The sequence below is a fragment of the Corvus kubaryi genome, unplaced genomic scaffold (assembly GCF_017639235.1).
Source record: "Corvus kubaryi isolate FWS band 111438036 unplaced genomic scaffold, C.kubaryi_AGA036_p1.0 126, whole genome shotgun sequence".
Lineage (NCBI taxonomy): Eukaryota > Metazoa > Chordata > Aves > Passeriformes > Corvidae > Corvus > Corvus kubaryi.
The window spans coordinates 1415629-1440681 of record NW_024580661.1 but is presented as its reverse complement, the minus strand read 5'-3'; the positions used below and the strand labels follow the sequence as shown (position 1 = coordinate 1440681).

The following is a 25053-nucleotide window of genomic DNA, read 5'->3' as shown; positions in this document are numbered from 1 at the left end:
AGGAATTCCCCCGGGAATAACAGCAGAGGGGTTCCACCAGCATGACCTGGCTTTGTTCACCATCTCAGGCGCCCGTATCTGATAAACCACAACCATACACGGCACAAAACCAGGCCCAGCTTGCAAGGTAAAAAAAGAAAACCCTAAACACACAGAATAAAAAGCAGGAAAGAGTAGTAACTTACTCTCAGGAGTAAGCTGATTGTAACAGGGTAAAGCACTTCATCCCATCACATTACTCTGACAAATGCAATGCTCAGACCACAGATCAACAACCTAAGAACTCTGTGACTTGACAGGAGAAGTAAAATACTAAAAAAAAGGGACATTCATTTTCTTTTTGAAATTTCCGACTTCATGCAAGTTCTGCCATTTCAGAGGTGTCCTTAAGCTCATGTTCTTAAACTTAGAGCAAACCAACAAGCAATCTGCCAAAAGCCACGTGGGAAACCCACAAGACCACATTGTTAACACTCCTGTCACGCTGCAGAGTAAAATTTCAGCTTTACCCAAACACAACAAAGCCAAAGACTGACCAGAACTTTGTCCTCTGCTACCATCCCACTGACTTAAGAAAAATTAAGAAGGTCTATTTGCAACAAAAGCCTTAAAGACTAGTTAGAAATAATTTGTTGTATAAATAATTGTGGGGCACTCACCGTTGCGACTCTCCTCGTCAATGGGAACTATTGTGGCTGGAGGACCTGTTCTGGCCAACTTGCAATCTATAAAGATGAAAAGGAGAGTTATTTCTCATTGCAAAAGTAGGATCTTGGGGGTTTTGTCATTGGGTTTTTTTTTTAAGTCAGCACATTTGGCATGCTGAAGGCAAGTATTCCCTTCAATGTGATGTGGGTATGAGCTACAACTGATAGTAAAGTTACACTCACAAAGGATCAAAATCGGAGCTGTTTGCTTATCCCTTACTCAGACTGCACATCATAGACACACACCCCTCAAATCACAGAATCATGGAAGGGTTTGGGTTGGAAGGGCCTTAAAAATCATCCAGTGCCACCCCCTGCCATGGGCAGGGACACCTTCCACTGTCCCAGGCTGCTCCAAGCCCCAATGTCCAGCCTGGCCTTGGGCACTGCCAGGGATCCAGGGCCAGCCCCAGCTGCTCTGGGCACCTTGTGCCAGGGCCTGCCCACCCTCCCAGGGAAAGATTGTGGTCACATTCCACCACAATCCAGTTGGATGGCTACCCTAATGAAGTTTGAGTCTTGCTCTAGAGATCCCATCAGGAATCTCGGTGTCTGTCAGGACACAGGGAATAAGATGGTAATTTAACCCAAAGAAATAACAAAGGAATGATTAAAGGGTGTAAATCATAATTAAAGCTTCACAACAGAAACAAACATAATTTGAACTTAATTGCAACGAAAAAGGATCTACTTAGTGAATGGAATTTTAATAACTCTAAGGAGAACACAAATGAAAAACAGACGAGCAATGTTCAGGAAGTCATATTTTGCCATCTTACCCTCATATTGCCAGTCTGGAGTCAAAAGTTTAGTCATCAATGGAAGCAGAGCAGAATAACGAAAGAAAATAAGTAAGAGTTTGTTGGTTTACTCAAAAGAGAGGTTCAAAGATATCAAGCAGTACATGCAGAGCTAGCAAACGTATAAGTGTAGCCTTAAAATACATAAAAGCATGATCACCACGTGTGATGACTGTATTTTAGTACCAGCCAGGTTTTCTACATTGAACAGCAGAAAACCAGTACCCCCTTTAAAGCACATGGAAATAAAAGTTCATTAGGAAGAGCTTTTCATTTTCCAAGAGCCTCATTGACTCAGCAAGAAAAGAGACAACCATTCTTCTTCCCAATCCACCACACAGGACTGTCTGAGATTGCAGCCCATGATTTTATAGATTTTAAGAGGTTTCTCTGATCCACAGCCCAACCAAACCTCATTTGTATTAAATGGTACCTTCTAATCAAGTTCTGAATTCAAAATAGGAAAGAAATACTCAGCTATTACTGGTTTGTTTTGGTTTTTTGGGGTTTTTTTTTACACACAACAAGCGAAATTTTCCCAAGAGAAAATCATCTGTAAATTAAACACATGAGCAAGCTGAGGTAAATTCTATTTCCCAGCTTATGGTAAAAATTACACATTCGTCAACTTCAAAGGACCCACACTGCAGCTTGTTACAGCCTCAAATTACCCCAGCACAGACAAGGCCTACAAAAGGAGGTGAGAACAGTGATGCATTTGCTCAGATCTCCATTTAGGTGAAGCCCCTAAAGGACACCTCTACATCACTGGGATTTCCTCCAGCAGCAGCTTTGTGTCGCTGATGCTGAGTTCAACTGCAAGGCCAAACATCTGAACATCCAAAGATTCATCCATATGAACAGTCTGAATAATGCTGGAATTCCCCAAGCACAGCACTGTGTGCACACAGCTCTGCAACAGCCCCAGGGAGGAGAGCCCAGAGCCTCTGTGGCCAATGTGCTCAGGGCTGGGCACTGCCCAGGGCAGCAGTTCTGCCTCCTGGGCAGGGCAATTGCTGGGCTCAGGCCCTGCCCGGTGCTCTGGTGCCATTGCTGGGCCCCGGAGCAGAGCCCGGGCCCTGCTCGGAGCCCTCCCTGCAGCCAGGGACAGCCAGGGCTGAGGGCCCCTCTCAGCTGGGGCTCCTCTCGAGGCTGAGCAGCCCCGGCTCCCTCAGCCTGTGCTGGGCACGGAGATGCTCCAGGCCCTTCCTCAGCTGCGCAGCCTCCGCCGGCCCCGCTCCAGGAGCTCCCTGGCCCTGCTGTGCTGAGGAGCCAGGGCTGGACACAGCACTCCAGAGGTGCCTCCAGGGCTGCCCAGAGGGGCAGGATCCCTCCCCCCCATACAGATATTGAGAAATAGAGGGAGCTGCTGTGGGTGCCCCTCACTCGCACTCCTCATGTCACTGCCTGTAGAGATCCACCACCACACTGACTTTGCCGTCACAGAATCATTTGGGTTGGAAAAGACCTCCAAGGTCACCAAGCCCAACCTGTGACCTAATACCTCTGTGCACACTTCACCATTTCAAAGTGCCCTAGACAGTCTAAATAAAATTATGAATGCATGAACTCTCCCTCCATATTCCTTTCATTCTTCTATGGTCTACTTTGATACATAACAATTGAAAATTCTCTGTTTGTTTCCTTTTTAAGAATTAAATTAACTATCGTTATATTTTAAAGCTTTTTCTTTTGCAGGCATTAACAGAGCAAATAAATCACCTGGAAAACCACATCTTTCATACCACTATAGTTTCTTATAAACACACTGTGTGAGAGGATAAGAAATGTTTGAATTATCTACATGAAATATGGCCTTTGATTTTTTTTTTTTCCCCTGGTCTTATTTTTTCCACTGAATACAATAAAAATTCCAGGGCCATAACAAAACCAACTCTAACTTTTTTTTCTAGAGATGTGTGTTATCATTTTCTAGAGGTTCAGGATTTGGGGAACTGAAAGACCCTTCAACAAGCTGTTAATAAGGGCAAAGAAGCTCAATGATAAAACTTTCATGCAACATTGTTTTCAACAGTGACCACCACACACACAACCTAACTAAATACACAAATAGAAATCCAAAGCAGGGACAATTTTTCAGTCTAAAAATTGCATATATCTCACTAAAAGAATAATGATGATTTTTTTTTAACTCCATGAGCTTTTCCCCCATCTTCTTTGCTTCCATGATGATATTTTCTCCCTGCTGAGTGTCCCAGTGAAAAGCTCACCCAAATTAGACCAACTTCTATTTTACAGTCAATAAGAAAACTATCAAAATTACAAGTCAAATACATGTTCACATGTTAACAACTTTTCCCAAAGTTGGTTTTCCATCAAACACATCCAAATTTCCAGAATAATAATCAAAGCATTCTACAGTGAATTAAAAAGGAATGTTCAGCATTTAAAAGGAATGTTCAGCATTCCAATGTGGATCTCGGGAGTCACAGAGAAAAGGTAGGGCTGGCCAGTGAAATTCAGCAATTTGCAGAGAATTTATTGCAAGTGTGAGCAGGTGAAGCAAGAAAATTTATCATGAGATAAATTTCAGTGAAAAGAAGAGATTAGAGCAAGAGCCGGAACTAGGGGAGAAAAAAAACCCAAGCAGGATGGGAGTAGGAAACTTGTGGATTATCCACATGGCACCAGTAAGAGAATTGTGAAGAAACACAGTTTTCTTGCCTAGATAAGAGTTTACAGATTATTTCACCTAATTTCACCATGTCAAATCGCAGATTGCTTTTGCTTTTTCCGACACGTCACCCTTCCCTTCTGCAGGAGCAAACCTAACAAAGCCAGAGCCTCAGTTCCACATCCACCGCCATACACTGAACAGACAAATCTAAAACTGCAGCCTGACACAGATTTCCAATTCAGAGACAGTAATTTGAATTAAAAACCTTAAAGACAAGGGGTAAGTTGTAAATATATGGGTGGTACCTTTTTTCCCCCTCACAAAATAGAATCAATAAGCAGCAGTATGAGTTCAATAAACCATAAGGTCAAGCACTGTGTTGTACAATCAGGCACCAGCCAGAGACGGTAGGAATTTCTGGGAACATGAAAAAGAACATCTTTGGACTGATCCAGGTGCAGAGAAAGGTTATTCCCATTGTCAGGAGGATGGAGAATCTATCCCATAAGAATGACAGAAGTTGGAATTTATTTAATCAAGGAAAATGGAAGCTCTCTGGAAATACACTTGGGGAAGTTAGTAAGGAGGGCAAAGTAAGTTCCTTGAGCTAAAGAGCAACACCAGTGAGCAGTGTCCCTTGGGAAAGGGATTCCATGAATTGTCCTCAGCGATGTTATGTGGAAGAGGCTCAGTTTTTAGGAGAATCCCAGAATGTTTGAGTGGGAAGGGACCTCAAAGCCCACCCAGTGCCACCCCTGCCATGGGCAGGGACACCTTCCACTGTCCCAGGCTGCTCCAAGCCCCAATGTCCAGCCTGGCCTTGGGCACTGCCAGGGATCCAGGGGCAGCCCCAGCTGCTCTGAGAATTCCAGCCCAGCCCCTCCCCACCCTCCCAGGGAAAAATTCCTTCCCAATATCCCATCCATCCCTGCCCTCTGGTACTGGGAAACCATTCCCTGTGTCCTGTCCCTCCACCCCTTGTCCCCAGTCCCTCTCCAGCTCTCCTGGAGCCCTTTTAGGCCCTGCAAGGGGCTCTGAGCTCTCCCTGGAGCCTTCTCCTCTCCAGGTGAGCACCCCCAGCTCTCCCAGCCTGGCTGCAGAGCAGAGGGGCCCCAGCCCTTGGAGCAGCTCTGTGGCCTCCTCAGGACTCGCTCCAGTTGTCTCAACTTTTTTCTCCAGTATTTTGTTTAAATTTTCCTCAACCAAAATGATTCCAGCACTAAGACTGCTTTATTCAACCTAAACAAGCACAGAATAACTGCAGCCCCAAAGGTGATTTAGGAAGGAAATATTTCCCCAAGATTTTAAACCCAGAGAGCAGAAAGGTGCTCCATGTCAGTGTGTGGGCCTTGGTAGAACTCTTTTAGCCATTATTTCACCTCTTCCGATTTTACACTGCAGTTTATTACCAGAATGCATTACCAGAACATGCCTTTGTTCCAACTTTCTCAACAAAAAACAAGCTGTCCTTGAAATTCCTAGGCGTAATGGAGCAGTTTTTGAAGTCAAATCATGATAAATCAAACACTCTTAAAAAAGGAAAAGCATTCCATAAATGAGCTTCCCTCCCTGCAGTTTTCATGACGCATTTTATGTTTAAGCAGCAATGCTGGTAAATGGAATCTTGAGGCAGCACCGCCCCTGCCCCAAACTCCTTACAGAAAAGGCAACCAGAACTTACTAAATAAAACAAGCTCTGAAGGCTTTCCTAAGGCCTTGCAGCAAAAGCATTTCTGTTCCTGTGGTTAACTTCTCTGTTTTTCCTAACAGTGCTTCTGCTTTACTCTCCCATAATCAAGAAGAGGGAATAAATAAAGGGCCTCTCTCCTTGGGAGCAAAGTAAGAAGCTCTTTAGCAAACTCACCATGTAACAGTGTCAAGGCTCAGCTCTATTTTGTTTCTGCTGGCTAATTTTCATTATTTTAATTTCTAATTATTTTTAATAAGGTGGCTCAGAGGAAACCTTCAGCCACGGTCCTAGACGAGCTGCTCAGCAAGGTCAAACAGCCTGAGCAGAGACAAACACAACAACTTGGATAATCAGGTATTTTCCCAACAGAGACCTGCTGGATCATCTTCCTTTCACCTTTGAAACACCTTCAAATCCCCTTCCCATCCAGCAGTTCTATTCCTTGAAGGACTTCTCTCTGTTTTACAGCTAAAAGAACAGAGAATCATCTATAAAAATTAAAACAAAGGTTAATGAACCAGCTAACAATAAACTCCCAGTGTGGGGAGCCAACAGGCGAAGCCAAGAGCTCTGCAGACACCTGAGAGGAGAGAGTCTCCAGTGGGAGGTGGCCCTGCCCATGGCAGGGGGGAACTGGAAGATCTTGAAGGTCCCTTCCAACCCAGACCAGCCTGTGACTCCATGGTCACATGAGCTGGGGTTTGCCTGACAGCCAAAGGTCCCCTCCAACCACCACTGCCCCACAGCTATGGGGGTTTGCAGTTTCCAGCAGCTCCCTTTCTCCTCCTGAGCTCTTCTCTTCATCCCCACCATCCCAAAGGCCATCTGCATCTTCACAGTCCCTCTGCCACAGGACTGCCACCTCCAAGGGGACCAGTTCCTCCAAAAAGGGCTTTCACAGGACTTTCCACACAGGTCTCCTGCTCCCAATCACTGGAGGGACTCTCAGACTCACAGAATGGTTTGGGCTGGAAGGAACCTTTGGAATCATCTGGTTCCAACCCCTGTCATGGGCAGAGACACCTTCCACTATGAACAACAGGTTAAGGAGTAGCTGGAGACACCTGAACTCCTACAGCACTCACTGTGTGTGGAGGTTACGAGGCTGCAGCAGCTTTTGAAAATCTCTCCTCAGGAACTTTTGTGAAAAGCCCCACACTCACATTTCTGAGGTGTCTCACACTCACATTTCTCAGAGGCCCCATACTCACATTTCTGAGGTGTCCCACACTCACATTTCTGAGGTGTCCCACACTCACATTTCTGAAAGGTCCCACACTCACATTTCTGAGGTGTCCCACCTCACCCACACTGAGATTCTGACAGTGCTGGCATCAAGGCAGAGGAGTCACAGCCACCCAAAATTGCCTATATACTACCCTTAATAAACACAATCACTTGGAAACCCCAAATAACCACTCATACTTCCTATATCCCTAAAGTCCAGCTCAATAAAACATTTGAATGGCCAGGGAGCAGTGTCAGGAGAGGGCTGTTCTGGTCTTTGAGTCACACGGCTTCAAAGTTTAATAAGAAAAGCAGCTTGGCCCACAAAGCTGTAAAAATTTAAGTGGCTTCAAGCACAAAAAGGTCCCCCCCCAAGACTTGAGAGGGGATTTGTTTTCCTATTAACAGAGCACAACTTTGGGAAAAGTTCAATAACTTAGTCCTACCCCTCTAGAGACAGAAGGAGTTCTACTTTGACACAAAAAATAAGTGAGTAGCCCTGCAGGGAGAACAGCACAATCATCTGGGAAGCAAAGAGCCAGCCTGAATCTTCCTGGGAAAAACAAACAGTTATCCTGAACCTTCTGGGGAAACAAACCGTTATCCTGAACCTTCCTGGGGAAACAAAGGTATCCTGAACCTTCCTGGGAAAAACAAAGGAATCCTGAACCTTCCTGGGAAAAACAAAGGAATCCTGAACCTTCACGGGGAAACAAACAGTTATCCTGAACCTTCCTGGGAAAACAAAGGTATCCTGAACCTTCCTGGGAAAAACAAACAGTTATCCTGAACCTTCTGGGGAAACAAAGGTATCCTGAACCTTCCTGGGGAAACAAACAGCCAGCCTGAACCTTCCTGGGGAAACAAAGGTATCCTGAACCTTCCTGGGGAAACAAACAGCCAGCCTGAACCTTCCTGGGACACGATTCTGGGAAATAACTGCAATCTCCTCCCAAGTGCTCCTGAAATAAAACTTGGAAAAAAATTCCACTTCCATATGCTAATCACCAACTCTTCTTCCAGCTGCTGCAGAAACACTCAATCATTACTCTGAGTTATTTCATTATTTATCTTATATTCAAGTTTGCTTTTATTTAGTCAGATAAATTGTTCCGCTTGTTTTTATTTAAACAATCACAGGGAGTGCAATGGGCAATTTCAAACCCCTGACTCAGTTCCTAGCAGATTCTCAGCCCAATTTAAAAGATTTTCCATTTAATAAAGTTATACCCTCTAACTGCTGAAGGAAATTATTTTATTTGTTGGCAGAATAAAAGTTTATTCTTAACTTTTGACTGAAACAAGAATCAAACTCTAAACCTTGTCAGTAGTTGTGGAAGGCTCCTCAGCATCAATCCCTTACTTCCTAGGGCTGCTCCGCAAGACAGGAAAGAACAAAGTATTAACTCTTGAATTTGTCTTTCTGTTGATTTTTCCAAATTCTTCCTGAATCCATGAGAGTGTGCAGCATCCACAACATCTTGGAGCAAGCTTAAATTGAACAAGTCACAGCTTGCTCATGTGCTACGATCCCATCATCGTGCAGGAAGAAGCAGCACCGAACCATTCCCTACCGACCCTCCATTCCCTCTATGTCTCCAATAAACCACTTTATCATCCCCAAATACTGCAGCAAACAAGAATTTATAGCGAGTTCGGGGCTCTGCTCCACTTCAGTGACTGTGTGCTGTCAATAAGACAAATGGTAAAATGGAAAAGTCTTCAAGGAGCCACTAAAGCCACTTTCTTTGATATGCCTGTGAAAGAAAAAACCTTGGATAGCTCAACATCCAACATGGAGAACACTTCTGTGGGAACAAGGAAATGACAACTTGTCTGCTACCACAAAAAGCCTGACCCAGCAAGCAAGTCCAAATTATTTTCCAAAGAGTGGGAGCAGAGTTTGAAAAAAAACAGAGGGAACTTTTCTAGGGCCTAGAGGGGAGCAAAAATTCTGGATTTCTTATGTTTTGTTTCTTCCCCTCTGTGTTTATAAACATTTTAATTTTTAAAAAGTTTTAAAATTTTTAAAAAATTTTAATTTAGCTCCAGAGAGAGAATTAAACAAAGCCAACTCTCAGCATTCAGCAGTCTTAATTTCATGGATACTCTTTTCTTCAACCACGACCCTTTGCATCGTGGAGAGGGGAAGAAAAGAAGAGCTTGTGAAAGAGGGTTTGGAGAGTCAGAGATGACGAGGGGCTGAGGCTGCTGAGCCAGGAGAAGAAAAGGTTGTGTGGAGATCTCACAGCACCTTCTAGGATCTCAGGGGCTACAGGGAAGCTGGAGAGGGACCCTGCAGCAGGAACTGGAGTGCCAGGACAAGGGGGAATGGGCTCAGACTGACAGAGGGGAAATTTAGATGGGATATTGGGAAGGAATTGTTCCCTGGGAGGGTGGGCAGGCCCTGGCACAGGGTGCCCAGAGCAGCTGGGGCTGCCCCTGGATCCCTGGCAGTGTCCAAGACATTGAGGCTTGGAGCAGCCTGGGACAGTGGAAGGTGTCCCTGCCCATGGCAGGGGTGGAATTTTGGATCTTTAATGTCCCTTCCAACCCAAACCATTCAGTGATTTTAAAGTATTCAAAGCCTTTTCTCCCCATTTCCTCCACATGGTTAAGCCCATCAAACACTTTTACAGAAGTCTTGGAGATACAAAGTGAGAATCACCAAGTCCCGTCCTCAAGCCGGACTCACTGATAATACTGTGGCCATTTTAAATAAGGAATTAAGTTATTAACAAGGAAATGGACACTTGATTTGGAAATTAAAGAGAGTGTTTGTGTGTGTGGCACACACAAGATCCAGGATGGCACAAGGCCAGAACACCTGCACTGATTCACTAAAACCCTGCCAGCACAACGAATGCCACGAGGGCAGTTGTGACCCTGAGGTGGCTGGTGAGGGCACAAGCTGCTGAGAGAGCCCAATTCAAGAGACCTCCACTGTTCACAACCCCAGCATGTCAATGCTAAAACCTCCAGCGTGGGAGCTTTTATGGATTGAAAGCCCCAGCAAAGCTCCTGGGAGCTGGCGATCCCTGGGAAAGCGAGAGTGGCCTTTCCAAATTGAAGAGGCAAGGAGTGAAATCCTTGCAGGCTGTTAAAGCACCTCACATTTCTCTCTGCCTGAACAGGTATTTCTGTTCCAGCTGCACTTGGTTCTCCAAAATGCTTCCTGAAGGAAGCTGTCCTTTGTCCTTACCTCCAATTCCATTCAGCAGGGAACACTCAGGGGGAAAAACACAGCCATGAAAGAGCGTCTAAAACTCGATTTACAGACTGAGGGTCCTCATAAAGAGCCACATAGAGCCATACATTTAAACTGAGTAACTAAGCAACCCCATGGCAGGGGAAAATGCCCCGCCTTGTTTCCTGTGTGGGCATTCATCTCCACAGCTGGGCAATTTCGGAGGAGCTTGGCATAACCTTTACATTAGCTGGCTTGTGCTGCCATGGCTCTGCATTGAAAGTGGCATAAGAAGGGCTTTCACGGGCTATTTTCAGCTCTTCCTGAGAGAAATCCCTAATTGGAGAATCTGGGAAGGCACCCCAGCGAACCTGAGTTTGATTCTGACCCCTTTGAGATCCTGCTTAAACCTCCAGACTTTGTGTGCTTTGATCAGAGTTAAGCCCTGCTCTAAAATGTGGAGCTCAGGAATTCCAAGGCAAGAGAGACAGGTGAGTTTGGGGTGGGTTGGTTTGAACTGGACAAGAAGCGAGGCTGGGAGACAAACCAGTACCAAAAGGACAAAAAGCAAATAAAGACCATTATGAAAAGCTCCCGTTCCATTTCAGAACACGCAGCCCAATCAGCCAATTTATTTTGTGGCTTTATTCTGCCATTCTTCCACATTTTTTTCTTTACTTTATATACAGATACAGTATCTCTAAAGGGTTTGCGATGCACAAATTGCCCTGCAAGTGCTGTGCATTGCCATTTTATTTTTACAGCTCGAGAAGAATGCCAAGCCATCCCTCTTTCAGGCAATGTGCTTTTAGATTGAAATAACTCCCCATTTTACAAGCAGTTTTGGAGTCGACAGGAGTCTTTAAAATCATACTTGTGCCTGAAAACACTGTAAAGCACATAAAAATATGATACTATGCCAAGCAGCAGCTAAAATTACCATTACCAAAAGTCATTTTTAAGACCATTAAAAAGCACTGGATGAGTCAAGAAAAGCCGCAATATCTTCAGAAGTGCTTTCAAAAGTTGATTAAACCTCCTTTTAACCATTCCTATGTGCCCTGATGCCTTGAGGTGGCCACCTAAAAACAGAGGCTAGACAAGAATAAGAGAATAAAAGCAGGTATTTATTTGAAGGGCCTTCAAAGGCACACCCTGGGCACTCCAGAGGCTCCACCCAAGACAGACCCTGGGTCAGGGGTTCTTCACCCTTTTATGAGTTTGGTCCATTTGCATATCAGGGTTAATTCTCCAATTATAACCTCAGTTCATGATGTAATTACCCCAAGTTTGCTCCCCCTTTAGAGGCTTTAATTTACACATTTTGGGGCCTGGGACAATCGAGGTGTCCTTGAAGAGCAAACCTGGAGAGGTTTGTTCTGTCTGACCAGCGTGAGAGAACAGCAGCTGAGAGGGCACAAGGAACCTCAGAGGGACACAGCAGGCAGTCCAGGATTTGAAAAATATAGAAGTTAAAACCTAAGGCATCACCCCAGCATTCAAATTTCATCTTACTTTCAATATTTGTTGGGATTGCATTTTCCCTGTTACGCCTGTGATGCATTTAAGAAGGAACTTCCATAGAGGAGGATGAAAAATTTCTAATACTGGAAATTCAACTGATTCCTGGTACTATAAGCAAATTTTAAACTAAATTTTGACTGCTGTAGTACCAGTAGTAAAAGCAACTTGGAAAAAGCAGTTGGAGATAACGCCTGACTTTCCTATTGCTGGATTTTCTTTAAAATCAAATAAATTGGCATTTATTAACTGAAACCTGAGGTGAGCCAGTAATATTCAGCCTTGTCCTGTTCCTGAAGGGCAAATTTGTCAGTTTTAAATCTCAGGTTAAATGTTGAGGTTTAAAATCATATTTAATAATCAGGCTTCTCATCTTGTCCTGAAGAGTTTCTCCTATTTCAGTCCAGACTTTTATATGTCCTCAACAGGCACAGAAAAACCTCAGTTTGTGTCCACAGAACTGATGGAGATGAGCTGAGGTGAGAGAAAGCAGCATTAAAAGTAACTTTTAAACTAATTTTAGGGAAAAAACTTTCATGGAACTTTGAGATGCACACAGGAATATGATTCCTTGTAAAACCAGATGTCAAATTTTAGAATATTTCAATACCATGTGAATACCATTGAATGTATTTTTGAGGCTGTGATTTCAGTGACTTCCTTTAAAAAGCAGCACTTTGTAAATCAGGGTAGAAAAGTGTTACACAGACATGAAACCTCCAACTTTGGGGTTTTAAGATTCTAACCCCACCCCCAACCTAAAAATCAGCAACGTCCACATGTCATTCAAAAAAATGAATCAAGGTATCAGTGTCTGGTAGAACAATTTTGCTCCTCTGAAGTCACCTCTCCCAGGCCATAAATATTCCTGTAATTCCAGAACCTTCCCCTTGGTGCCTTTCCAGCAGGTAACCCAGGAAAACAGGCACTAATTAAGCTGCCACTCCTCGGACTGTTTGTGTTCCAGGGAATTAACCACCACTGTGGGGAGATTTACATATTGTGCCTATAAATAGCTCTCTCCTGACATCTCTAATGAAGGCAATGTTGATCAACATCTTCCTGTAATTTAATCAGGACCTCCAGCTGCAGTGGCAGAAGGTGAGGGTGTGGCTTTGCCATTCCAAGACATCCCCTTGTCTTAAAAGACACTAAGTTCCCTCAGCTCCTCAAATGCTCCCTCAGACTCTGCTAGAAACACCCAGACTAGCGGATTTTCACAAGTGCATCTTAATTACAACAACACTGTTTCCTCCCTCTTTCCCCCAAAATGCAGCCCTGTTCTGGAGGAACACGTCCTACCATCATGGGACTGCCCTGAATTATCCACCCGAAAGCAGAGAATTCTCCATCCATCCCTGCAGGAACAACCATCTGCACCACTGAGGACTCACCTGGATGTTGAAAGGCTGGACCTTGGTACTGGGTCTTAACTAAACCATGATTTAATTCCCACTGAGCACTGTCCTGAGGTAAGGCAGGGTGCTGTGCTTTGGAAAGGCTTCTAGATTTTAAGTATCCAACATTAACAATCAGAAAAGCCCCAAAAGGGCCAAAATTTTGGTTTTAAGCCCATTTCCAGGCAGACATGCAGTGGCAGAACCCAGGAAATGGCATGGAATGAACTTCCTACTTCCAACGGAGTTCCTGTGGCTTCATAAAGTTCCCTCATTTTGCACAGAGGGTGCTGACACAAACTCAGGCATGGCAAAATTACTCAGGCAAGGACCTGGGAAGTGCTGCCCTCCCAGCCTGGGCATAAAGGTGTGAGAGGAAAACAGGCTCCAAAGCCACAGGTCCTTTTCCCCCTCAGGAAAGGTGAAGGCACCTAAGACATTGTGCAGCTCCTGAGGCCCAGCCATTTGCATGTCCCCCATCCGTGAAAAACGTGGAGTAAGGAGACTCCACAGGAGGTGTCACCCTTGGAAGTGCCTGTTAACAAACTATGGTCCAATGGGTTCGATAATTGGAGCCTGAGCTGCTTGCTGACCATCCTGGAGCCAGCCTGTGTCCAAACAGCCTCAGTTAATTAGGAAAGCAATGAGGGCTTCAGTGCTGGAGAGCTACAGAGAGTTATTTGTGGTGAGCTGCACACTTCGGAGACCTAATTTGTTGAGCAGAAACCAAGGCTGTCTTGGTTTTATAATTAAAATTGGTCCTGGTCTACAATGCGTTACAGGAGATGTGCTTTGGCTTCCTGTCCCACAGCTTATCATTCATGTTTTCAGGTCAATTTACAAAATATCTCCCAGTCTGCAAAAAAAAAAAAACAAACCCCACTCAAATTAATAAAAAGCAGGATGAGAAAGAGAAAGGGAAAATGCAAAGTCAGTATTTTCTTCAAAATTTGTTTTAGGAAAACCTTCTGGTGAAAAACATGAAGGGAGAACTTAAACCTCTTTTGTTTTTAAGTATTTATTTAATAAGCAAACCACAGCCTGAGGTGGAAGAACGTCCTGGCATCCTCTGTTACTCCTGCCACAATCTCCTTATCCTTGTCTTCGGAAAGTTTGGGCCCTGTTAATCCAAAATGGTCTGGAAATTGCAAAATGTGACAGCCTTTGATTGCCTTTGAAGCAATTTAGGGTTTCTTTTAATGGATGGAAGGTTTACAGGTATCTCCTCTGGAAAGCAACGCTGTGAGGGAGGAATTATGGGATGGAACAAAGGACTGTTGGACTCAGCACCTTTCAGCTCACAGCGGTTCCAAGCATCCATCCAGAGAGGATTCCCAAAAAAGGGATGTTAAAATCAGAGGCGCTGATCATGGAATCCCGGACTGGTTTGGGCAGGAAGGGACCTTAAAGCCCATCCAGTTCCACGGGCAGGGACACCTTCCACTATCCCAGGTTGCTCCAGCCTGGCCTTGGACACTGCCAGGGATCCAGGGTCCTGCGCACCCTCCCAGGGAACAACTCCTTCCCAATATCCCACCTAACCCTGCCCTCTGGCAGTGAGAAGCCATTCCCCCTTGTCCTATCAAGGATGCTGCTGTGTGGACTCTCCAGACTCTAAACACTAAAAGACTCCTTCCAGAAACTTTAGTCAGGATGATTTTTTTCTGGCTTATTTTTTCTTTGATAACATCATGGAAATTAAGTCTAAGCATGGTTCATCTGCTGTCTGAAACCTTTATCATCAACCAGCTGATAAATTGCAAGGAGAGAGTCGCTGGATTTCTGCTACATTGGAAAAGACATTTCATATCCCTTGCAATATTGACTCCAAAGCCTGAAAATATTTACTTCTCCATTTTTACCTCCTTAGAAAACACTTTCAAAAATAAACACCTTACAGGACATCCTGATTACCATCAAAATCTCTGTCTGGCACCACTCTTGGGAGAGTTGAAGGCATGGAAAAAATGTCATTCCCTACAAGGCAGCAGTGGAGTCTCTGTTCCTGGAGGGGTCCAAGGAAGGGCTGGAGGTGGCACTCAGTGCTCTGGGCTGGGGACAAGGTGGGCATCGGGCACAGCTGGGACTCTGTGATCTGAGAGGGCTTTTCCAGCCTCAATGGCTCTCTGAAATAGCAGAAAAATATCATAAATTCTGCTCCTTGTTCTGGCAAGAAGCTGAACTTGCATTTTGTGTCTGTCTACCTCTGTACATTAATTTTATTTTACCCATGTAAATCAACGTAAAATGTAATTCAGCTCCTAGTTGCAAAGACAATCAAAAATTTTTTAAAACAATTAAAAAAAAATAATAAAAACGTAATTAAAAGGAGGATATTTGCTGGGAGAAATTAAGACTGATCATCTGTCCTTGTAAGGACACAGCTCTGCTCAGTGCTTTGGCTCCTTTGGAAAATGGGAAATGCCAAAGTAATCTCTGCCTATCAGTGATCCTTCCAAAGACCTAAGGACACATAAAACCCTTCTCCAAGCAGCACCTGCCTGGAAAGCACAGGATTAGGAGGTGTCCTTGCTAGGTTAGCTTAATCCAGGCGCACATCTAGGGAAGTCTTCCATCAGCAAGGATGGGTAGCATAAAAAAAAAAGGTGTTTTTTCTTAATGTAATTTATAAAAATACATTAATAATTTGGACCTGCAGGCTGCCAGAGGCCATCAGTAGGAGGACAAAAGTGATGCCTAAAGCTGGACTCAGTTTCATTTCTAATAGCTGGAAATAAAAGGATCCAGGGCAGCTTTCAAATCCTTTCTGTAAGGTTTTCCCCTCCAAGATAGCACTGGAAATAATCCTGCAGATGAGACAGCAATTGCACGGGTATTTCTGTAGGATTTAAAGTCTTCTTGGAGTTCAGTAATGCTCAAACTCTTCCGCTCCTAATCCCATTCAGTTTTTGAAGCCCTATTTTTTGATTTTATCTCACCCACAGACACTGATAAAGAGGCAGCACACCTGACACAGAGCTCCTCAGCCTCTGCTCCAGCTCCAGGCTGGCTGAAATGGAGAGCTTGATTAATTTTGTATTAGCCAGCTGCACAATTGGAAATAAATCCCAAGCCATTGATTACATGGGAAGAACAAGCAGATAAGGTATTTTCTTTGCAGATCTCCAGTACTTAATTATACAAAGGTTCTACCCACAGGCATGGTGAGAAGGCAGCTGAGCACAGCTCCGGGAGTTCTTTATTATTTTCTATGTGTGATTGTTCATGTTCTTTAAGTCCAAAATTAGGTGCTGGTTTTGGTTGGGCACAAGATTCTGGTCCACAATAGGTTTAATTCTCGATAAAGAAGAAACCAGTTGTTTATCTGAAGCCATTCACGTTTTGCCTTTCCCTGGCAGTTTGTTCATAACTATTTTAATTAGCAGACAACCATGGGGTCAGTGACTATGTGGAGCTTTGGAAAGAGTTTGGATACTGAACAATTCAAGGATATTTAAAATACACTGGTATCACCACGTTTCTTGGAGCACTCAGAGTGTTATTACCCCAGCAGAGCCTCTCCTCACCTGTTAATCACCATCTCCTGAGCAGAATGAAAAGACCTAGGCTTGGAAACCAAAGTGCTCAGCCCCTGGAGCTGGGAAACCACTGCCTGTGCCACTCTTCCCATGGATTTTCTTACCTAAACAGACCAAATTGGAGATCTGAGGAGAAGCTGACTGGAGCAGCATCCCAGAGGGAAGCTGCTGTGTCATCCTGATTAGCTCCATTTGATTACACCTTCTTAATTGCTCGTGCACCCAAGCTCATTAAATGAAAAATAATCTTGCTTTCCTGCAGGGTGGGCACTGGAGGCTTGAGAGATGGACACCACTGGTGGAAGCTTTGAGAGACTGCGAAGAGCAAAGGTGACAAAGGCCACATCTGCTTTCAGTGGCCACAGGACCCTTGATGTCACTGGGAGCCCAGGGCCAGAGTGTTCCTCATTAACTTCTCAACTATAACATATAATACTCATTTTTAAATCATTCCATTTTTTTTTCTTTACTGTTCACCCAGAAATTATTCCAGAGCATTTCTGAAGAAAAACTCTGTGTTTCCAAGCCATGTGGCACATGGAGAAGCAGGCTGACTTCTGCAGTAGAGACCCCACCTGCAGAGCTGCCCCAGCCCTGGGGCCCAGCACAGGGAGGGCCTGGAGCTGCTAGAGAGAGTCCAGAGGAGGCTCCAGGATGAGCAGAGGGATGGAGCAGCTCTGCTGGGAGGAAAGGCTGGGAGAGCTGGGGGTGCTCACCTGGAGAGGAGAAGGCTCCAGGAAAGCTCAGAGCCCCTTGCAGGGCCTAAAGGAGCTACAGGAAACACGGAGAGAGACTCTTTACAAAGGATGGAGGGCCAGGACACAGGGAATGGCTTCCCAGTGCCAGAGGGCAGGGCTGGATGGGATATTGGGAAGGAATTGTTCCCTGGGAGGGTGGGCAGGCCCTGGCACAGGGTGCCCAGAGCAGCTGGGGCTGCCCCTGGATCCCTGGCAGTGCCCAAGGCCAGGCTGGATGGGGCCCATTCTGTGAGTTACACTCTCACCCTTTACTGGCTTTTTGGGGTTGGGCTTGTTTTTTTTCCTTTTGGAAATAATAAAATAAACAATGCACTTGCACATCATTTGTATTTGAACGTCCCATACATCTTTTCTTTTCCAACATATGCAACTGTAGGAAATTTTCACAGCCTTGAATTTACTTCCACAGCAGCCATCAATCACTCTGAAATGTTATTGTGCTGGCTTTGTTGATAGTGATGTTGTTTACAGTTTCCTCTTCACTGAAGTGCCACATTCTGTAAGATCTGTTCCTTATGAGACACTCACAAAGTACCTTTGTCCTGGTAGGAAATCTATCCCAGTTCAATGAAATGGGGCATCAGCAAATCCTGTGGAGCAAAATGCTACAGAGTGGGAAGAAGAGGCTTTTGTTTGATAGATGGTTTAGGAGCATTAACTTGGAGTTCTCTGTATATTTTCTATGAATACAACAACATTTTTAAAAATCCAAAAGAAAGAAATAAAAAAACACCCCACCTCAAAGCATTGAAAAAGCTGCTTCCTTTGTGTTTCTGTGTGTAAGAGCAGAGTACCTGCACAGAATCACAGAGTAATTTCAGTTCAAAGGGACTTTTTAAACTCCCACCCCTGCATGGGCAGGGACACCTTCCACTGTCCCAGGCTGCTCCAAGCCCCAATGTCCAGCCTGGCCTTGGACACTGCCAGGGATCCAGGGGCAGCCCCAGCTGCTCTGGGCACCCTGTGCCAGGGCCTGCCCACCCTGCCAGGGAACAATTCCTTCCCAATATCCCATCCAGCCCTGCCCTCCTCCAGCTTAAGGCCATTGCCTGTGTCCTGTCACTCCACGGCCTCATGAAAAGTTCCTCTCCAGGAAATGCCTCTTTTGATTTATATTAGGCACAAAACCCTTCAAGTTGTCAGAAAGTTACAACAGGCACTGCCCAGATTTGTGCAATTAATTCTGCAATAAAAAATAGTAAAGGAAAACTTGGAAGGATTTAAAAAAAAACACTGAAGAAAGGGCAGAGCTGAGGTTTTTGACTTGTGGGTGTGAAACTTCACTTTCTAAACAAAACACATTGAGCTCTATAATAGAAGCACATTGAGCTCTATAACAGTTCAAGTGGCAGGATCCCAAGCATTTTATGGAACAAAAAGTCTGAGGAGTCAAGAAATTTTTGCAAAGAATAAAATGTCTTAACAGTAGTAAAATAAAATAAAACAAGAGTAAAACCCATTGTTTCCATGTAGGAAGGCGGGAGAGTGTGATTTAATCACCAGGAACTTTATGTGGAAGAAAAAACCACTCCACTCTCTTTTCTTTGATTTTATTTTTTTCCTGGAAGTTTTTTCAAAATTTCCTGTGATTTGGCAGCAATCAATTTTTGTGCTGTGTTATTTGGAATTAAATCAAAAGACCAGCCACTTCTCCAGAAACACAATCAGGCTGAATTAGCCTACTGGTCCCAAAGAAAAGCAACACCAGAAACCTTGGTTTGAGTTAACACCAGCTGAGGGATCAAATTAAATATTGAAATGATGGAGCCCTGACTTGTTTAACACTCTGTGTTTCCCTTTAGGACCAAACGAGTCCCTTCAAACAGCTCTGCTTAGAAATAAGGTGTGAAATTACCCCACATCAGACCTGCCCAGCAGCTCACATCATTAACTCCTGTCCCTCTATTTATCCCGGTACAAGGGACAAATAAATCCAATATTTCATGTTGCATCAATATTGCTGGCAAAGTCAGCAGCAGCTTATAAATCAGAGACTGAAATGAAGATATTCTGGTACAGGATCAAAAAATGTCTGACATGGCAGGGGCTGCCCAGGGAGGCTTGGAGTCCCCATCCCTGGGGGTGGCCAAGGAAGGACAGCATGTGGCACTCAGTGCTCTGGGCTGCGGACAAGGTGGGGATCACGCCTGGGTTCAGAGGTCCTTTCCAGCCTAAATAATTCTGGGATTCTATGGTTTCCCGCTCACAATGTTTAAAGATGCCCAAGAGTTTGGAATTCCTCAAACTTAAACCCCGTTAAGATATTCCTGAAATGAGAAGCACCATTAAATTCACAAAAGGGAACTGAAATGGTATTGGAGGCAAACACAAACTCACCCCACAAACCCCTTCCTGTGCAAATCAGCTTTCCCGCATAATTCAGACCAGAACCGAGCCTTCAGTTGCAGAGAAATCCCATTCATCTCTAATCCAGTTGAAGAACACAGTTTCTCTCCTTGCTTCCTTCTCCACCTCCTCAGCCCTTCCCATTGCAGTCTTGTTTAACAAGGTGCAGCAGGATAATTTAGCATTATTTAAACATTTGATTTCTGCCTATGTGTATCAGCTGTTCATCTCCCTGCCAATTTAAAACCCTCCATGCCTCAATGTACTATCTAATAAATACTGCAAAGCACTGAGAGTTTTTTTCCCTTACTATTTTTTCCAACCTTACCCAAAAGTTTTCTTTTCACCATGGAAAAAAAAAAAAAGGAAAAGAAAAGGAAAATTATTATCTTTCAACAGAGATTCCCCAGAAGAGATGAGAGAGAAGGTGTTTGCCTGGGAGCGATCACACCTGGGCATTCAAAAATTACAGCAATGTCTGTGGAAAAGGTGTGGGGGAGAGAGTTTGGTTTGGGGTTTTTTGGGGGTTTAGGTTCAGATCCCCAGATATTTCCTCACCATGGGCATTCCATGTAAAATCCCAGAGAGTTTCCATGAGCTTCAGTCAGGAAAAACCCTGCCTGTGTTTAATGCCAGACAACAGCTGAGCAGTAACGATGCCCTAATGGGAAAATGATCATGGCAAAAGGAACGCATTAAACTGAGCTGGGAGAGCTCAACCCCCACGATTATTGCCCAGGCACAGGGGATGCCTCCCACTGGAGGGGTTATGGGTTCTTACCATGACTGTAAAGTTACATGCTAAACTTGGGTTGCTAACCACCACAGCTGCTTGTCTGAATTCTCCTCAGGACAAAGAGTAGCTGCAGCCACCTGCACTGCTACATCCCACTGCACACAACAGCAGAGATCCTGGAATCCCTGAGGCTGGAAAAGCCCCCTGGGGTCACTGAGCCCAACCTTGATCCCCACCTTGTTCCCAGCCCAGAGCACTGAGTGCCACCTCCAGCCCTTCCTTGGACACCTCCAGGCATGGGCACTCCAAAGCTCTCTGGGCAGCCCCTGCCAAGGCCTGAGCACCCTTTCCATGCAGAAATTCCTGCTGCTGTCCAAGCTGAGCCTCCCCTGGCCCAGCCTGAGGCCGTTTCCCCTTGTCCTGTCCCTGTTCCCTGGCAGCAGAGCCCGACCCCCCCGGCTGCCCCCTCCTGTCAGGGACTTGTGCAGAGCCACAAGGTCCCCCCTGAGCCTCCTTTGCTCCAGGCTCAGCCCCTTTCCCAGCTCCCTCAGCCGCTCCTGGGGCTCCAGCCCCTTCCCAGCTCCGTTCCCTGCCCTGGACACGCTCCAGCCCCTCTGGGGCTTTCTGGCCGGGAGGGCCCAGAACCGGACACAGATCCTGCTGGCCAGGGCAGGGACTCAGCCCCTGCAGAAGTCCAGACTTTCCAGAGGCTCTGGAGAACCCAGACACCTATTTAAAGCCTTCTGAAGGAAGAATCCATAATCACCATCAACAAGAATGTTTCTGGGCACTTGAAGTGATTCAGAACTGCTCTGAAGGACACAGCCACGAGTCAGTTCTTGTTATATGAAAATCAAGTCCTACAAAATGAAGTTTTGATCAAGCTGAAGTTCCTGTGGCCTTGTTTTAAACAGCTGCTTCTCATAAAAAACCAGGTAACTCTGGAGTAACAGGGAGGCAGTTCCCACCACAGTTTATTTGTCCAGATGTGACAGCCTCATATAAGCATTCAGAAAATAATTCTTAATGCCAGACTGAGACAAGGAGCAAGGAGAACGGGGTTTGGAAAGTAACATGACGGGGACAGCAGGTAAAGAAAGGATTCCTGACCTTCCATGTCACCAGGACACAGAAATTCTGTGTTTCCAAACTGTTGCTACAAATACATTATTGTCAATAAAAACTAAAATTGAGCAGGCAGTGCAAATTACTGGTGGAGTATGAGACGGAAGACAGAGCAGTGAGGCAGATTTTAAATCCTGCTAGTTGTAGTGTCTCTCTTAGCTCTTTGAAAGTCAAACTAGTTTAATTATTGCCCTTCAAATAGAATTTCAAAGCCTGATTTCCTCCCAAGTTAAAATATTTACATTTTAGGGCTTCCTAGTAAGGAAACAAGGTCAAGGATGAGCTGCCTTAGTACTAAAATCTAGTGGCCCTACTGAGCACCAACCGTGTTTCTGCTGAAGAGAAAACCAAAAAGGAATGGTTGTGGCCTTCAAAGCCTTCACGCTGCTTCGAACAGATGCAAAATGTCTACATGACTGAAGAATAAACCAGAAAGTTTGTGACTGAAGAGCTGCAGTGGCTGCTCTGTTGGAGAGGATGAAAGTTCGGTAAGAAAGTTTTGCAGTGGCTCTGCTCACACACAGACTGCATGGCTATAAACCAACACATGAACGCACAGACACAGGGCTTGATGATTTTGAGGAGTTCAGCCCTAAAATTATCACCGGAGTTAGAGCTGCAAGTCCCAAAGACTGAACAACTCTTCTGGAGGGGACTCAAGGTGTTCCAGGGCACTTTCAGGGGCATTTCTGCTTTTCCTGAACTGGGAGTTCCCTTCCCACGTGTGAGTAGCACCTTTGGGAACCCAGCCCTTGGAGGACAAGATCCAGCTCAGTTCTCACAGCTTTCCCCCACCACGGGATGGCTCAGGACAGACAAATCGTAAAGGAATCAAAGAGCATCGATGTTTGACACCTTAAAATCCAGACAATCCAACACGTGGGCTGGAGAATCACAGGATCCCAGGACGGCTCAGGCTGCAGGGAGCACAGAGGGCACCTGGTGGCACCTCCCTGCTCCAGCAGGGCCATCGCGGAGCACAGGCCCAGCACTGTGTGCACACAGCTCTGCAACAGCCCCAGGGAGGAGAGCCCAGAGCCTCTGTGGCCAATGTGCTCAGGGCTGGGCACTGCCCAGGGCAGCAGTTCTGCCTCCTGGGCAGGGCAATTGCTGGGCTCAGGCCCTGCCCGGTGCTCTGGTGCCATTGCTGGGCCCCGGAGCAGAGCCCGGGCCCTGCCCTGAGCCCTCCCTGCAGCCAGGGACAGCCAGGGCTGAGGGCCCCTCTCAGCTGGGGCTCCTCTCGAGGCTGAGCAGCCCCGGCTCCCTCAGCCGGTGCTGGGCACGGAGATGCTCCAGGCCCTTCCTCATCGTGGTAGCAGAAAGAACTTGGGAGTCCAGTGCCTGGAAGAGACTCATTCCTAGCCAGCTCCGACAGTCTGGCGGTTCCAAGGCTGTTGGAATCTGGGATTTGCTCCTTCTCCAGAGCAGCCTCCTGCCTCATCCATCCCACACAGCCACAGGGAGATCCCAGGGTACTCAGTCCCTTCCACCGGGGCTAAAATCTGTACAGTAACTGAGGTGAACCTTGTTTCAGTGCCCCTATTTCATGAATAGCTCACCTCTTACCACAGGGAAATTCATCTTCTGCTGCCTCAAAGTGCTGCTGGTGGCACTCAAAGACGCTTTGAAGAACTAAACCCTTCAGAGGAACTTAATGGCTCCACTATAACTCAACAACATCAAGGAGAGCTCTTCTCCCTGTAGGATCAAGTGCAGAGCTCCCAACCAAACGCAGCCAGTCCCCATAAAACACACAAATGACTCCTGTTCCCACAAACAGGGATTTTCCCTCAGGCAACAGCCTGGTGGCATTTCTCTGCTCCCCCTGGAGCTGTACAGTGCAGGGCTCAGGGAATGATCAATGAGCTCCAGGTACTCAAATATGCATTTTCCCCAGTTAATTTCCTGCCCAACAGTAATAGATTGAGATCTGAAACGATTTTATTTCTAAAATAGCCTCTCAAGGTGATTTGTAAGGCCCCTGAGTGATTCAATTTTTGTAGCAGAAGATTGTTAGACTGAATAAGAGACAGTAACTAATAGAGGGGGGCCTTGAAAAACAGGCAAAGGGTTTGTGGCTGAACAGTCCTGGTGGCACAAGTGAGCAGTTGTGTTTTTCACAGAAAAAAATAAACTTATTTTAAAAGTCATCTGCACTCAAGGAGTGGCAAAGACCATTTACATGTTTTTATTACATTCTGATAAAAAACACCCATCTGCTTAACACTTAGGAAGTGAAATCCACATTTGGATGAGCAAATCTTCTGATTAGCCTCAGTTTTATTTTGTGAAATTTCATTTCAGAATGAAACAAAACCACTGAGCCAGCAGCCAGATCTATATTCCACAGTGCAGGTGTCCATGGCTCATCTCTTGTTCCAGAGTCAAGCAGAAAGGAAGGAAAAGGAAGGAAATGAGTCTGAAACCAGAAGATTGGAAGAACTACAGTGATAAGTCCAAATAGAGTTGAAAAAACCAACATTAAATAATCAAGAGAACATTCCTTCTTTGCCAGACATCCCAAGAGAAATACTTCCAGCATCCTGTTTGCATCTCCTCTGGGATAAACAAATCTTATTCCTCAAGTGAGTCAGAAGGGATGATTTCATGGAACAGCTCCAGGAGATTTCTGGAGTGGAGGCTTCTAGAAATCCTTATCCCCAGCATTAGGGTTGGACTCGCTGCTCTTGAAGGTCTTTTCCAACCTGAATGATGCTGTGATTCCACTGGCTCCACACCAAACACGTGGGACTCAAGCACTGACATTTGTGGTGTGTGACAGGGTGGGGCAACAGGTCCCTGGGTCGGAGGAATGTGGGGAACAGGTGACATCGAGCCCAGCTCTCCCCCTCCTGCCCCAGGAGAACCCCTTAATCACAAGATAAAAACACAAACAAACACAAACTTACAAGATTACAAAAGGACCAGGATGGGCTCATCTCCGAGTGTACAAATTCAGGATTTTTGTCACTATTCTTTTACAGCCCAAAATCCTCTGGAGAAACCTAAGGGCCTTCAGCTGTTCTTTTCTTCCACATATAAAAAAGTGCAAAACCGCTTGGGGTTAAAAGCCGCCCCCCCGCCCCCCCCCCCAAAAAAAAAAAATCTTCAAACACCCTTCAAAGATTCCCTGGTGTGAAACAGATCCCCACAACTCACAGCCCCATGACACAACTTCTGAAAACCCCAGGAACAGATCCATTGCAACTTTTGGGGGTGGATCTTCCCAACTGCTTGTGGTTTTTAAAAGGGATCAGAATGATTTTTGCCTTTTTTTCATCTTTTAAGAGTAAAGAATAAATTATTGGTGTTGCGCGGGGGGGGGGGGGGGGGGGGGGGGGGGGGGGGGGGGGGGGGGGGGGGGGGGGGGGGGGGGGGGGGG

The 25053-nt window shown here is 45.5% G+C and overlaps 1 protein-coding gene across 1 annotated transcript in view; it reads right to left on the bottom strand.

Moving 5' to 3' along the window:
• PCDH15 (protocadherin related 15) overlaps window positions 1-25053 on the bottom strand; it is a 506585-nt gene that overhangs the window by 123782 nt on the left and 357750 nt on the right. The window contains exon 6 of the mRNA XM_042021638.1: window positions 660-725. Within this exon, the coding sequence (XP_041877572.1) occupies window positions 660-725 (66 nt within the window). The remainder of the gene's footprint in view (window positions 1-659; window positions 726-25053) is intronic.